Genomic DNA, 16168 nt, shown 5'->3' with positions numbered 1-16168 from the left:
GCATGGCCAACAGGGAAACAAACGCCGACACGGCGGTGCAAGTCTCGGACGACAGTACACCTAAAGCTGGGCAGACACTGTGCGATTTTTTTCAGTCACGTTATTCAGCTCCTGCTCAAACTGCACGATTGACTCGCAGGGGTTAGAAGTTGGTAGGTCACGATGCAGGGTTTCACACTATACGACCCGATGCTCTGATGCGACCTGAGTGCTCACACTGTGCCTCCATAAAATGAAGGTTATAACAGAAAATCTGTCGCTCGCTCTCTCTGTCTTTCACTCACACAGACACACCACCACCACCAACTTTGCTAAATTGCTAATGAAAAACATTGATCAGGCAGCTGTGATTGAGCAGCAGTGTAGATCCAACTATTTTCACGGTTGTTGTGGTCGTGATCATTTTGTGAGGCCACATCGAAAAGGCTCGGATGAGCTTTCCAAAGTTCTACAAGTTGTGCCTCCATCGCTGGTGTCCAGATCACACGCTGCACAGCCGTGCTGCTCCGTCTTTTTCACAGACGTTTACGTGTTTGCGCGTGAGCAGTGTGAGCGGCTGTGTCACCACAGCCGCTTCTCGTTACCCCACGTATACTAAACGATGCACGATGAAGGCCAAAATCGGGCCGATCACCAAATCGGTTACACGACTCAAAAATCGTCTCAAAATGGGCCAAAAATCGCACAGTGTAAGCCCAGCATTAGAGCAGCAATGTTTGTTCGCTCAGAGAAAGAAAAAAAGGCTGCAAAAGTACAGGGAGGAATGGGAAAAGGAAAACACCTGGCTGGAAAAGTGCACGATAACACATATAAAGCGCACTGCACTGTGTGCCGGCGCACTTTTTCCATAGGCATGCTTCTATTGGTGGGCACATGAAGAACATGAGGGGCATGAAAGCTCGGGGAACCCTTTACCAATTTTTTGTCCGCCAGGCCAAGGCAGAAGCAGATATGGCATGTAAACACTGGTTTGTTTTTTTTAAACCCTCTGGTTAAGGATATGGGCATGTGCAGTGAATATCAGCGCTATGTGGCCAGAAGTGTGATAATATCATTTATTTTGTGTAATAAACAACTGCAAGGATGGATGATTACAACAAATAGATGACTAATACATAAAAGTAATACATATTTTAATAATGATGATGAGTTATGATGCGTAATCATGGGAACAAGTGGGTTTACAAACAGGAGCAGCTGATTAGCATTAGAAAAGCTGAAATAATACCTCAACTGAAGCCAACTGTACTAAATGCATATGTGCACTGTTACAAGAATATTTTTCGTTCTATTGTTTTCTATTAATTTATATAATTTTAAGTTAAGCAGGACAGTTCTTTTAAAGAAAGATTTACTTATATTCTCAAAAGTTAAGCATGACAGGCTTCTGTTTAAGAAAGAGACCTGTTTTACTGTGTTAATGTTGTCATTTTGAGCTAAAAATAAATGGCTAAATGATCATTTGTTTCCCATATGGTCATATCACAAAGAATATGCATCTGCTTAAATCAAATTCAAGTCAAATGGTTAAAAAATAATTTCACACACAAAAAAAAGAGCTACAAAATTCACCACACTGGGAAGGGTGAACTGGGTTGCCCGGCCCTGGCCACGAGGTGTCCCTTATTTATTTTTCAGGGAGTTGGCAACCCTAGTGATGGAGGAAAAGGAGGCGTATGACTCAGTCTTTCCCTCAGCTGTTAGCCAGAGTCTCCCCCGGTGTGGGTCACAGTCAGCCAACCGAATGAACTCATCAGGACGCTTCCCGTGATAGCAAGTTTCTAATTCAGTTTCAGCTGACTCTTGATATTTACCAGTCTCCTGCATGTGTTTTGGAGTCTGAATGGGATTACTCGGCACGTCTGGGGCACATATTGTATTCAGGTTCAGGAATTGAGATGTCTACGTGGGTATTTCTTAAGCTTCAAGGCAACTTTTTTTTTTTTATGCAAGGAAAAGAAACATTGTTTTTGGCTTAGCAGACACATTGACATAGTTAACTAAGGTCCTACTTGCTACTGTAGGCTTCACATCTAACTGTATGAGTCTAAGCTGCATTGTGGGGCGCACACGTGGCAGTAATAGAGGGGTAGAGTAGATGGCGCTGGTGGTGGTGTTTATGGGAACAACCTCAGCAGTCCTCTGTTCCCTGTTTGGTCAGCTGCAGCGAGATCGCTGGTCTGAGGAGCTCTGACATCACCAGCCGAAGTGAATCCAGATCCACTGGTCTATGGTGTAATAGCAGTGTGGGTGAACTTAACCGCTGTAGATGACTTTCTCACAGTGCCGTTTAATGTTACGCAAATGTTACCCCCCTCTGCAGTTTTATTTCAGGTCTATTCAAAGTCAACTTTTGTATTGCCAGCCATTTAAAAAGGGTGTCTTCTTTTTGCCAGGATAAAGTTTTTCTGCTTTTTGCTTTCCAAGTTGTGAAATATATCCTACCACTCTCGCCCACTCACTCACTAAAATGCTAGCAGGGTTCAGGGAAGCAAACCATCCAGCCCAGAACTCTCTAAAAGAAGGAGTTCTGTAAGGGAAACCAGACAAGTTATTGAATGCTTTTCTTGCATTAAAATAATAATTTAGAGAATTTTGAAATTAGTCGATTTGATATTATTATGAGTAAATGCAAATGCGTTTTTTAAATAATGATGTTGTTTATTACAGGACAAAAGCTATCCAAACCTACCTGAACCCTTTTTAAGTAATTGTAAGTAAGTAATTGTCCCCCTTGTGAAGTATTTAATTATTTCATTTTTTTTAGTAAGCTAAATTCAAATAGGATCAGTTAGGTTTGGATAGCTTTTTCCCTTGATAAATAAAATCATAATTTAAAAACTGCATTTTGTGATCTTAACCATCTAAGTGTAACAAATAAGAAAACTTGAAAGGGCCAAATACTTTTTAACAGCACCGTAGTCTCTGAGACAGTCTTTTAAAAGGATTTGAAACTCTACTTTTCAATGACTTGTGGCAAATGAAATGTTATTGACATGTTTAAAAATAGCTCCAGTATTTATTTTATTAAAGGGTCAAATAGTGCCAAAACATCAAACCTTTGAGGATCCTGAATACATGCAATTAAAAGATTACTTGATTCCCAGCCCAACCCTCAGATTAGAGACTTACTGTACTTATGACTTGCAAATCAAGCTTACTCTGCCTTAGTTTTCTTTTAAAGACATGCATTAACACCCCATAAACCTCTTTGCCTTTATAGCTTTACAGTGTATATGATGTGGTTTACCTGTTATTATGTACAAACCCTTTTCTGCTCTATTTTTTTTCACTCTACATTTGCAGCTCTCATAAATACTGCTGAATCATTGCAACAGCAAGAAAAACATTTTTTTTAAAAGGCAGAAAAAAGGATGCAACAGATGGATGAGAGGAAGTGGGGTTAAGATGTCTATCACTATACACCACCTTCATCCAGCAGTTTATGCTGTGCTATGTGCTAAACATGTTGTACATGAAGGCCATGTTGTGTATTGCCTTGGCTCTCCCACACTCCCTCTCCCACACAGCCCTGAATAGAGAAGTGCTTTGTGACCACACACATCTCTGCCAGGTCTTATCTCAGTGCCAAACATTTGAGCCCTTTCCCTGTCGAAGGCCTGTGGGCTTTTGTCCCCCTGTCTGATCTGTGATTGTGGTTGAGAGAGGCTCAATGGGGAAAGGCCTCCGTTTCGTGCTAGGCTCTGGTCACTTTCAATAGGGGCTGTCTCTGCAAGAGAAACATTGAAGCTCAGGGAGCACAATAAGAAATGGAGAAAAATGAAACTCAGTCTGTGTGGCTGGCTATTATTTAAAAATAAAACGTGCGTCTATGATATTAAATGGTGTCGGTACTTGCTACAGCAGATCATCAGCCTCCGTCTCAGCCTGTCCCTAGCATCCTCTTCTGACACACCAATCCTCTGCATGTCATCTTTCACTACATCCGTGAATCTTCTCTGTGGCCTTCCTCTTTTTCTCCAGCCTGACAGCTTCATATTTGAAAAAAATGCCAGTAAAAACAATAACACCACAGGCATGGTTGTGAGATTGTGTTCCGCTACACTGAAATATGGGAAAGAGCTGGTGGCACTAACCTGTTACTCAAGCAGTCACATTACTAAAAATGCAGCTTTAACCTGTAATGCAAGTTAAATAAGAGAGTTAAAAAGTCTCCCACATGTACAGATGTCAGAAGGGAGAATTGTTTTTCCTTGTTTGTTTGTTTTTCTGATGTCGTTTTTCGGGTTGCTTCCTCGGTGGGCTTGGTTTTTCAGCTCACATTACAGCTAATACAGAGCTCAATTCCTACATGATTATCTGATTTGGTGGATGTGATGGAAGGCTTTGATTTGTTATGTTCTGTTCACTTCAGCAGCCAGAACTCAGTTTCCCCAAAATGAACTACAACATTACATTTACATTATTAATTATATCACATTGTTTCTTTGCGTAACATAACTGGATCTGATGTTTGTTTATACCTCGGAATATAAGTTAGTTCAAATCAAGTTATCCTTGATGACTCTGTTAAGCTTTAAAATGCTTCGCCTGTCCCAGCAGATACAGCCCTTTTATCAGCCCCATGAGGAAACAGTTGTTTCATATCACACTGCATTGAATGCATGACAGTCATATACTTGTTTCACTCATGTTTGTAATTTGTCATCGTGTGCAGGAAATTCCATCATACAGCATTCACTGCATGCTTTTCACAGTGAAATATCAGTGTGAGAAAGTGTTTCTGGACCGTGTTATTGTTGGGATAAGAAGCCCTCTCCTCTCGTGACATTAAAGAATTTCTACATGAAGGAATAGTTGAAGGCTGTATTGAAGGGAGTGGCTTTACTGTCAACCTTAAAAGCTCAATGTTAGACTGAACTCTGTGTGGTAGTGGCCTGAAGGAAATTAAAAGGCTGAGACAGCAGAATGTTTAGGTTTCTAAATCTTCATGCTGAAAAGTTGCACCAAGCCCACCCTTTGAACTCCATAGGAAGAACAGAAAGGCATTTTATCAGCTTCAAAGGACTTGTACTTTCATCTCTGTTGTTTAGCCTTCTGGTATCTAATTAGATGTTTCCTCTATCCACTGAGTGTTTAGGGGTGGGCATGGCACCAGTCCAAGGTTAAGAGCTGGCACTGCCCAGTGGGTAGATTACAGGTTAAGGTTGCTACTGCGGCTTCTGGAACATGAGGCTGCGGGCATCACATGTGTTGGCACAGGGTGTGGGCACTTCAGATGTGGTTAGGGCCATGTGGAAGCTTTCTAGGGTTTATCCCGCCCAGCCCAGTTTAGGGCTCCCGAACAGCAGCAGTGAAACTCAGAAACCTGTGTTTAGACAAACAAACATAGAGATGGTTTGTGTGTATACACAAGTGTCTACGTTTGTCACTGTACTTTCATTTTAAAGAATATAAACCAAGAAAATATAGTGAAGACAAATGCTGATATTTGTTCTATTAAGAATATGTGGATCTTTTGTTAGCATGCTGCGTCATTTAGTTTGAGACTTTCTTACATAATTAACTGAGCTATATATGTGAGTGACGGTTGAAATTCTTCTGCAAACTTTCGGTTGGACTAAAGGAGAGCAATGGTCCACATTTTTCTCCATGTGCAGCTATCTTAACTTTTCCGCTGTTAGATGAAAGCTCAGGCCACCATTCCTTAAATGTATTTACCCTGGCTCGTGTTGAGAGAACGGTCTTCTTTATACATTATTAGGTCGATCGACAAGCATGTTGAGGGAAAGACAAACAAGACGCCAGGACTGAAGAGATTGGCAGTTCTTGTTGTCATGCTGACAACACGGGTGGTGCAGAGTCAATATTCAAGTCATAAGTCAAAAAGATGTCAAATCTGGTGTTAGTGGTTCCCATGCTTTGCCCTGCCAAACTCTCTGAACCATGTACTGCTAATCCTTCTTACCATAAAGCCATCTTATGCACCCCACCCCCGCACTCTTCTTTTGTTGTCCCAAGTGGCTAGGTCTGACCCGGCCGCTAGGTTTTATCTTTAATCATGAAATGATTCTGGAGCACAGTGTTTCCCCTCTCTGGACTGCTGAGCTGCTCGATCCTTTGTCAGGGATGTTAATTGGTCATTTAAGGCCAGACTTAGTGGATGGTATCTGTTTCACATGTGAAACTGGTTGCCTCTGAACCATGTCGGTAATTATTCTTAATGAAGCGTGGCAATGGGCAAGAGCTGTGATATATTGTACAGTGTAAATTCAATATTTGCTTTTTTCTGGTGTATTTTTCTTTTTCTGTTCTTTTCTCTTTAGACCCTGAGACCTAAAGCGAACAGATTAAGACATTATGCGAAAATTATATTTGATGACCTACTTTTTTATATTTAATTTTATTATCCACCTTAGTAAAGTACGCCGTGCACATCTGACTGCAAAGTTTCCTTCCACACTATTATATCTCTGTCTTTTGTTTCCCTGTCTGCGAACTAGACGAGATGTGGCGGTCTCAACTGCTGTTTCAGCCTGAACCATGCTGAAGTAGTCTTCCAGTAGGTGGACAACTGGTTCATGTGCTGCTTTGCAAAGCTCACCAAGGCAGCAGAGCAGAGTAAGGCAAACATTTATCCTATCCCTCCCTGAGCCTGGTTCTGCTACAGGTTTCTTCCTTTTAAAAGGGAGTTTTCCTTCCCACTGTTGCCAAGTGCGGGCTCATAGGTGGCTGTTCCATTATTGGGGCTTTTCTCTGTATTATTTTTGGCTCTGTGATATAAATAAAACTCAAATGAATTGAACTGGATTAAGTATGCCCATTATAAGCTTGCTGGCTGCCATCAACAGCTGCAGTTCAGTGGAGATACATGCACCAGATTCAACACAAGACTATAAGCACAACTGCTCTGTTACTTTCTAACATTGGAAGTTGTGGAGATACAGAAATTCTTTTATTGCTGCCATATAATCTGCATCATACCCCACTGCTTTATAAGTGTCCACAACATGTATTTTGGTCAAAAGACATATGTTGATGTTTTCTCCAGGCTGTTAATAAACTCAATGTTTGATTGCACTTTTCTGGGGCCTCCGTGGTTTGTGACACTGCTCTACATTGATCGATTTCGCGACAAAGTGCATGCAGGAATGGAGTGCATCCTTTATTAATGTCCACAGTGGTTAGCATTCCTCGTACTAAAGGAACAATCAGCTTACTTTAGCATGTAAAAAAAGTTCTTTAGAAGTACCAAAAATAGGTGTCGCTGGGTTTAAGTGCACTAATATGTTGGCTCTTTAAAGTACAGTCTCATGACTGATGTGTATCTGTTGTAAACTGAGGTAAAAATAGAACATGCGTATTGTAAATAGCCTGAAATGAACAACAGCAGAAATGTCCTCAGTCAGGACAAGTTTTGGGCGTGTTTGATTTGAGTCATTAAGCAGCCAAAAACATCACTCAGTTAGCATGCAAATGCTGTTTTAAAACCCTTCCTGCACATACAATCTGACAGTGTGAAAGTGAAATCTAATGAGTCTGAGAGCTGTGAAAGCACTGTGAAAGTAGGACGTAAGCGCACAATTGGGCAGGCTAATTATAGAGCTAGACGTGTGCAAATCTGCTCAGTTAATCTGTGCAAGAAAACCATTTCTCCCAAAGGAAGTGTAAGCCAGCGCAAATAAAGCGTGTTTCGGCTAATTAAAGGCTCCCGTTTGTCTGTTTATGTGGGTGTGTGTTGAGTGTTTTTTAACTTTAGTGTTCAAATGTGAGTTGTGTCTAAAGCAGCCAGTCCCCAGAGGACACCAGTGTGTGCTGCAGCCAGTGAATCTCAGCTAATGGAGGAACATTGTGAGGAATCTGATTTTATAGGCTCATATTAAGCTCATTTTGCCGTGTGTATTTTAAGACTCTCGCATAGTCTGCTGCTGCAGACATGTCCAGCTGCTGCTCCAAACTCACATAGAGTCTGATGAGAACAGCTGGCTCTCTGAAAAATAGAAAATCTCTTTTGATAATTGGGGAAGGTTGTAATTCAGAACTGCTTCTGTCCTTTTGAGGTCCGTTAAGTACAGGCTACACAGAGCCTCGGCTAACGACGGACGGATTGGGGTGCATAATTCAGTATCTCAAATGACTGATGCCTTGTTTTTCCCTGAGTCAAGTTTAGATTTAGTACTGTCACTAAAAAAAAGAAAACAGATTTATGAGACTTCATGTTTACATGCTGTTAACTTGTGTAGTTACATACAGTAATTCCTGCTTGCTGGTAGGTAATTAAGAAAACACAAAATCCTTTTCTTTCAGATCTCCCGCCAAAAAGGGCAAAGGCGTGTCTTTGCTTGTTTCTTTCACCTCATTACCCAGAATCATTTAGATTAAATCTAAAACCAACAGTTTGGAAACCATCTGCTTTTTTATTCAAATAATGCAAAGCTAATTTGAAGCGTGTCTGTGGTCAGCACTGATGGTTCACGTGACGTCAAAATTGCAGAATTTTATTATTCTGTGTCTCATGCTTTGCTGCTTTTCTTTAGCAGCGGGTCCTGTGATCAAGTGCCTTTTTTTAACAACTTCAGAACCATTTTAACATAACCAGAAACATAAATGTGCCAGAGGTTTGGCAGGGTTGCATGTAAATAGTTGGTGGCCCGGGGATGGAAACCAGCACAGGGACGTTTACAGCCGGGCTTCGCTTCTGTCTTACTAGTCAGCAACAGTAGCTGGCGTGCTGAAGCTGAGGTTTCTGAGGTCGCTGCACTTTTATGGATTGAAAATGCTCGACGTATCATGCCTCACTTGCAGAGAATAGTCAAAGCTGTTCCAGTCTTAAACGTGGGCTTGATGCTTGTTATGGGTTTTTTGGGGACAGCCATCCTTTCAGAGGAGCTGAAGTATCCAAAGTACCCCACCTCTTTCTACTGTCACTTTAAGATGCATTACTTCTCCTGAGTGTGATCAGTCTCTTCTTTGTATGCTCCACTCATGCATGTTTTTCCAGTATTCCAGTTCAGGTCAGGGGGTGAACAAGATAAAAGCCAACGCAGAGGTCAAAGTTGAAACAGGTCATTAGCCTGAGCCCCGTTATGTACGTGGCTTTGTCAGTAAATGTTGACATCACACCAGAATGTGAGTTAGCAGCGGCATATCTGAGAGTGAGGAGCCCGTCTGAGAGCAAGCAGTCAGCCGGAGCTGAGGACAAGTTTAACCCACCTTAACACAAATAAGTGGTGAATGTGTTCCATAAAATATTCATTTATTCACATTTCACAGCAGTATTGCAACACACACCATGATGTGACAAAGTGACAGAGGAGCTGAGTCAGACATGAAGCTCACACATAGGGATGCACTCAGACTGATGCATGAGTGTGTGTCTAAATGGTTCTTATGATTCATTTAGAAAATTCCAAAAATGCCTACCTGCCATTAACGGAGAGTCAAATACTAAGAGCTCAGTAAAACAGACTTTTGCATTCCTGTATGCTTACTATACCAGATAGTTGGGACTCAGTCAGTGGTTTCGCCCAGTCTGAAGGTCATGTGTGTGTGTTATTATGATGGCAGACAGTGGATTTTGATTGTGTGTTTATTTTGTGCCTGTGTGTTTGTAGGGCATGGCTTTCTCCCTGGAGGAGCGTCTCCAGGTGGGGATCCACGGCCTGCTGCCTCCCTGCTTCGCCAGTCAGGACATGCAGCTGCTGCGAGTGCTCAAGAACTATGACATGAAGAGAGATGATCTGGACAGGTGAGACTGGCACAGTCTAACACAGATGGGAAATCTCTTCACAGTCAAGCTGCAATGACTTACCCACCTTACCTTCTATCAGCTTCGAATCAGCAGCCCATGAAGGGTTGAATTTCAACTAATCCTCCTAGTGCACGCAGAGAGTTCCACATCTGGAAGCCTTCAAGACACGGAAGGGATTAGTGATCCACCCCTCTAAAGTCCACATCCATCTCCTAACCCCATAGATGTTACCTAACAAACCTGCACGCTATTCTCCCCATCTCTCCTGCCAGATCTTCTTGTTGTCATACCCTCCATGTGGTCCAAATGAAAAGTGCAGACAGTTTTACATGCTTCATTAGACTCAATGCTGTTACCATTGTGCAATGAAAGTGCCATTTGCAAACATTTCAGTTCGAGCTCTTTGATCAGTCAAAGTCATCGTCTGGTTTACTGTTTTGAATTATCTGCAGTGCACTGAATAATATGTGTTTGTGAAGCTTCCACTTGCTCTAGTTAGCTGTCACTATAATGCTTGTGAGACAGGATTCAGGGTCAGCAGGAATTACTGTAGATAGCTTCTTAACAGCCTCCTCATTTCTCACCATAGCAACAGTGCAGCGTCAGCATATAAAATCAGTTATTACAAGCCTGACATTGCCATTCCCATGCCCTATCGGTGTCATTTACAATCTCTCCGGGACTTGAGCATCTTCCAAACTATGAGTTTTGCTCTCATAGATCACAGACTGCTTTTGCCTGTCGTTGCTCGAGCATGCTGTGTTTACATACAGTCTGTCCTGTGACTCTGAATCCTTCTTTGGTGTTTAACGCTAGACGTTGTCATTCATTTTTTTATTGAGCATAACTCAAAATGTCATCTTCCCATACTATTTTAATCCCACGTGTGGAATTTGTCTTGGTTTTGAATTTTTTGAAAAAAGAGAAACGGCACTGTGAGCACATGCGTTTGCCATTTGAGATGATGGAGCGACTCGAATGCTTGCTGTGACTGCACCGTCAACACAGGAAATGGATGTTCAAAGCCTTCGCCAAGCACAATACTGCAGGACATAAAATGGTACAGCTGAAGGGGAACTTCACATCCAGTGATGTTGTTAAAAGGCATTAATAGATTTAAAATGAGCCAAGGCTGAGCAGAGCTTGTTGATCACTCATGCTAAGACAGATAAAGGAAGAGATAGATGAGGTCCTAAGTCAGCTGCCCCACTAGGTTGACTTTAAAGGAAACAATGCATCCAATAAGTCAGCAGGGATACTGCTTTATAAAGCAGTGTGTACTGTAAATATTGCTGTTTCCTGGGTGTGGGAGTGTGCTCCCTTTTAAGGTTAAAAATGGATAAAGAATTTTTTCTTAACATTTGCCAGCATCAGATCAAACCATATCACCCCACAGGAAATTATTAGGATTTTCTATGGAGACGTAACTAGTTGTGTGGTTCTGTTTGATGACTGACAGTCACAATTGAAGTCATTAAAATGTTGAAGAAAAATGTAAAATGTCTATTATTGTGCTCAACTGAAGCTACGTGTCGACGCAGTTTCCACCTTTTTTCTCAGTCGTGCCCTTCTTTGTGTTTCGGGATCTCTGTTGATTTTACTCATGAAGACCAGTTTACTTTCAAATCTTTTACTTTTCTCTCAGCCCACCAAAGAAAGAAAGGATTATATTGTGAAAAGTAACAAATGTGATCATCCCATCTCACTTTTGCCTCTCTTTAAATTCCACACACAATGAAACATACAGTGGGGCAAAAAAGTATTTAGTCAGCCACCAATTGTGCAAGTTCCCCCACCTAAAATGATGACAGAGGTCAGTAATTTGCACCAGAGGTACACTTCAACTGTGAGAGACAGAATGTGAAAAAAAAATCCATGAATTCACATGGTAGGATTTGTAAAGAATTTATTCGTAAATCAGGGTGGAAAATAAGTATTTGGTCACCTCAAACAAGGAAAATCTCTGGCTCTCACAGACCTGTAACGTCTTCTGTAAGAAGCTTTTCTGTCCCCCACTCGTTACCTGTATGAATGGCACCTGTTTGAACCCATCATCTGTATAAAAGACACCTGTCCACAGCCTCAAACAGTCAGACTCCAAACTCCGCCATGGCCAAGACCAAAGAGCTTTCGAAGGACACCAGGAAAAGTATTGTAGACCTGCACCAGACTGGGAAGAGTGAATCTACAATAGGCAAGCAGCTTGGTGTGAAAAAATCAACTGTGGGAGCAATCATCAGAAAATGGAAGACATACAAGACCACTGATAATCTCCCACAATCTGGGGCTCCACGCAAGATCTCATCCCGTGGGGTCAAAATGATCATGAGAACGGTGAGCAAAGATCCCAGAACCACACGGGGGGACCTGGTGAATGACCTGCAGAGAGCTGGGACCAAAGTAACAAAGGTCACCATCAGTAACACACTACAACGGCAGGGAATCAAATCCCGCAGTGCCAGACGTGTTCCGCTGCTGAAGCCAGTGCATGTCCAGGCCCGTCTGAAGTTTGCCAGAGAGCACATGGATGATACAGCAGAGGATTGGGAGAATGTCATGTGGTCAGATGAAACCAAAGTAGAACTTTTTGGTATAAACTCAACTCATCGTGTTTGGAGGACGAAGAATACTGAGTTGCATCCCAAGAACACCATACCTACTGTGAAGCATGGGGGTGGAAACATCATGCTATGGGGCTGTTTTTCTGCCAAGGGGACAGGACGACTGATCCGTGTTAAGGACAGAATGAATGGGGCCATGTATCGTGAGATTTTGAGCCAAAACCTCCTTCCATCAGTGAGAACTTTGAAAATGAAACGAGGCTGGGTCTTCCAACGTGACAATGATCCAAAACACACCGCCCGGGCAACAAAGGAGTGGCTCCGTAAGAAGCATTTGAAAGTCCTGGAGTGGCCTAGCCAGTCTCCAGACCTCAACCCCATAGAAAATCTGTGGCGGGAGTTGAAAGTCCGTGTTGCTCGGCGACAGCCCCAAAACATGACTGCTCTCCAGAAGATCTGCATGGAGGAATGGGCCAAAATACCAGCTACTGTGTGTGCAAACCTGGTAAAGACCTATAGTAAACGTTTGACCTCTGTTATTGCCAACAAAGGTTATGTTACAAAGTATTGAGTTGTATTTTTGTTATTGACCAAATACTTATTTTCCACCCTGATTTACGAATAAATTCTTTACAAATCCTACCATGTGAATTCATGGATTTTTTTTTCACATTCTGTCTCTCACAGTTGAAGTGTACCTCTGGTGCAAATTACTGACCTCTGTCATCATTTTAGGTGGGGGAACTTGCACAATCGGTGGCTGACTAAATACTTTTTTGCCCCACTGTACATGGAAATACAGTGTATAAGGCAAAAGCAGAACTTGAGAGTCAATATTTTGCATGAACTTTATTCAACACCTGAACTCTCTGAGGCAGCTTTCTTGTCATTTCTTTAAGTAGTCTTGAGGAATAGTTCACCGGGCTTCTTGAAGGACATTTAAAACTCTTCATTAGCTGCTTTTTGTTCTGTTCTCTGTCAAGATCCAACACTGCTTTAATAATGTCGAGCTCCGGGCTCTGGGGAGGCCCATCCATGACTGACAGTGCTCCATTGTGTGTTTTTCTACCCAGGTATGCTCTTACTGCAGGGCCAGTGGGTTTGTGTTGATGAAAACTGGAGCCAATTAGACACTTTCTAGAAAGCTTTCTAGAAAAGAATAATAATAATAATAATGATAATAACTTTATTGACTCCAGAGGGAAATTTATATATCTGACACAGCTTATCTGCTATTTGCATGAAACTGAAAAACCTGATGAGTGTGAATGATTTTCTGTAACTCTAAAAACTAATTTACATAGCTTTAATCTCAGCCATTGCTTAAATTTTCTTTTAAAAGGAAATCTTTTAATTTCCTTTTTTACAAGTCCATAATTTACTCTCTACTTTTCCCCCTGGCACTGATGTGGGTTCTGTACTGTTCCATAGCAGCTTTTGAAGGTAAAAATAAATATTCACATGTTATCAGCAAATGACATTACTAACGGCTATTTATATGAGTATAAAAACATTTCAGTGTCTTTTAAGTGTGGACCATAGACTGTGTCAGCACACCTGCCAATTAATGAATTGCAGTTGGTAACCTCTGGGTACCAACCGGTCACCCATCATGCAACACCCTCAGGCTGTGGGTGACTTGCTTTAAATTGCAAGGCGATAAAGCAAGTCACCTGGTGGGAAGCAACCTGTCTTCAGTTAGTCAAGGTCAAATTGGACTGACTGCAATCATTCTCAAAGAGATTGGTGAAAGGTTGCCAATGTTTCAACCAGTCTGCTAAGCAGGAAATCATTTTGCAGAAACTGTCACTATTTATGGAGGAATTTCTGTTGCAAATCTGTGAGCTTTTACGTGAAAGTCTGTTGGAATCAGCTCTTCTGGAATTGCAGCTTTTGGCACTTCCAAGTTCTCTTCATTTTCAGCCCTAGAGATTGCCATTAGTATAAACTAGAACAAACCATTCACAACTGTTTTGTCACCATTTCCTTTTCCCTTTAAAAAGACAGACTCTCTTTCTAGTGTTTCAGCAACAGAGACAAGCTTTCATCATGCCACTCTGGCCAGACAAAGAGCCCCAGAGTAACATTTTCCACTCTCTTTTTTTAGTACTGTGAGTTTTGAAGTTTTGAATCTGTCATTTCGCCTGAAACAAATCCATTGAGCAAAAACCCCCAGAAAACCTCAAGGGCAGCTTTTTTTCCTGTAGTTTTTGGTTCTCCTCAGCAGATCATGTTTGCTCAGGTGTCATGGACACGGTTTCATCACTTTGGTTCTTACTGTAGGAAACAGATACATACGGTTTTTGAGTCTTCGGTAAATAACACATTGAAGGCTACATTAATTAAACTTTTTTTAATTATATGATACTGCAAAAGCAAGCCGTTCTATGGTTATATTTGGGTTAATCAATATGAAAACACATCTCTTCAAGAGCAGCTGTCAGCACCGTGCATTGTGCAGGTGCTGTGGCCTAACCTATAGCAGAGAGGCCATGCATGCTTTTTATCGTCTCAACAAGAGGCACCCTTGTGCTCTTGACTTCATGGAAACTTCTGTGATCAGGAGTAGAGCCCTTTCAGGCATGCTCTGCTTAATTTGGTTCAAATGCAAACCTTCAGTTCCCAGTAAATCTATAATCACAGTCAAAAGCTTGTGTAGGTTATCTGAGAACTATTTTTTATTCTCTTTATTTGTTTCAGTCATTTGGAACACAAGTAAAAAATTTCTTCACAAATCAGGTTTTAGGGGGAATACTTCTCTTCTTTTCCTTCTTTCTCGTTTTTTTTCAGTAGCTTCAGTTCCTTTAATCTCCCTGGTTTGTGCACTGTTGCAGCCAGGTGAACACAGTGTTCTCTCATCCCTCAGTCTCCTTGATAGTCTCTCGCAAACATCCAGGATTTAACATCTGACTTCAATAAGCTTAGGTTAGCAGCTACCATTTGTCAAGATGCTTAAGATTAACATGCTCTGTTTTCTTCTCTGTCACTCCCAGATATGTGTTCCTAATGGGGCTCCAGGACCACAACGAGAAGCTCTTCTATCGGGTGCTCTTGTCAGACATCGAAAGGTTTATGCCCATCATTTACACCCCCACTGTGGGTCTGGCCTGCCAACAGTATAGCCTCATATTCCAAAGGCCTAGGTGAGTCACTCTCACAGTGTTTTTCTTCCTCTTATATTGTGAAATGGTACATTCCTAAACCAATAAACCCACTTAACATTACATTTATTATCAGCTTATTTCAGGCAATGTTGTTATCCCTCAGTTGGTCTTTTAACACTCAGTTATTAAGTGTTTTATGGTACTGGTTGTTGTGCTCAGTATCAGCCAGTATTTCTTTCTGTCTTTTTCTTACTGCTGGCTGTGTGGCATCTATATTTCACTGCTTCAGGCTGCCCTTTTACACACTGAAAAGAAGTGCTTGGTCACAGGTGTCAGCTAGTAACATACCATAGACTGATGGTATAAGGATAAAGGCAAAATGCAATCTAAATGTACATGGCAGATAGATTATGGTGTTCAAAAAGGATGAGAGATTCACTGGAGAGACAATATGCTAAAAAAGTTGACAGGCAGCAACAATAATATTGTTGAATAGCACAATCTGGGATTTAATCAATTGTGTAGATCATTATTTCACCCAAGGCTAAAAGCCATATAAATGTTCAAGCATGTGTGCCAACAAATGACTGGTTGTACTGTAACAAAACCAGAAGCTCAAAGACTCTTAACCTATGTGTATGCTATGTTGGAACTGGACTCTTTGATGCTATAAAATCTGAAACAAACTTGGAGGTTGCGGTAGGCCTTAAAGTTGTAGTTTGGTTGGACTGCTCAGCTTGAGGCAAAACCGCAGTAAGCTGTTGAAATCAGTCCAGCATTTACCTTGACTG

The 16168-nt window shown here is 41.5% G+C and overlaps 1 protein-coding gene across 1 annotated transcript in view; it reads left to right on the top strand.

Annotated features, from left to right (window-relative positions):
* The window catches only part of me1 (malic enzyme 1, NADP(+)-dependent, cytosolic), an 83706-nt gene that overhangs the window by 18395 nt on the left and 49143 nt on the right, over positions 1-16168 (top strand). The window contains exons 2-3 of the mRNA XM_085366188.1: positions 9576-9709; positions 15267-15416. Of these exons, the coding sequence (XP_085222314.1) occupies positions 9576-9709; positions 15267-15416 (284 nt within the window). The remainder of the gene's footprint in view (positions 1-9575; positions 9710-15266; positions 15417-16168) is intronic.

The sequence above is a fragment of the Diplotaxodon limnothrissa genome, linkage group LG11 (assembly GCF_057381915.1).
Source record: "Diplotaxodon limnothrissa isolate DT_005_m linkage group LG11, D_limnothrissa_male_GT1.1, whole genome shotgun sequence".
In the NCBI taxonomy this organism is placed as follows: Eukaryota; Metazoa; Chordata; class Actinopteri; order Cichliformes; family Cichlidae; genus Diplotaxodon; species Diplotaxodon limnothrissa.
This window is presented reverse-complemented; position numbering and strand designations above follow the sequence as displayed.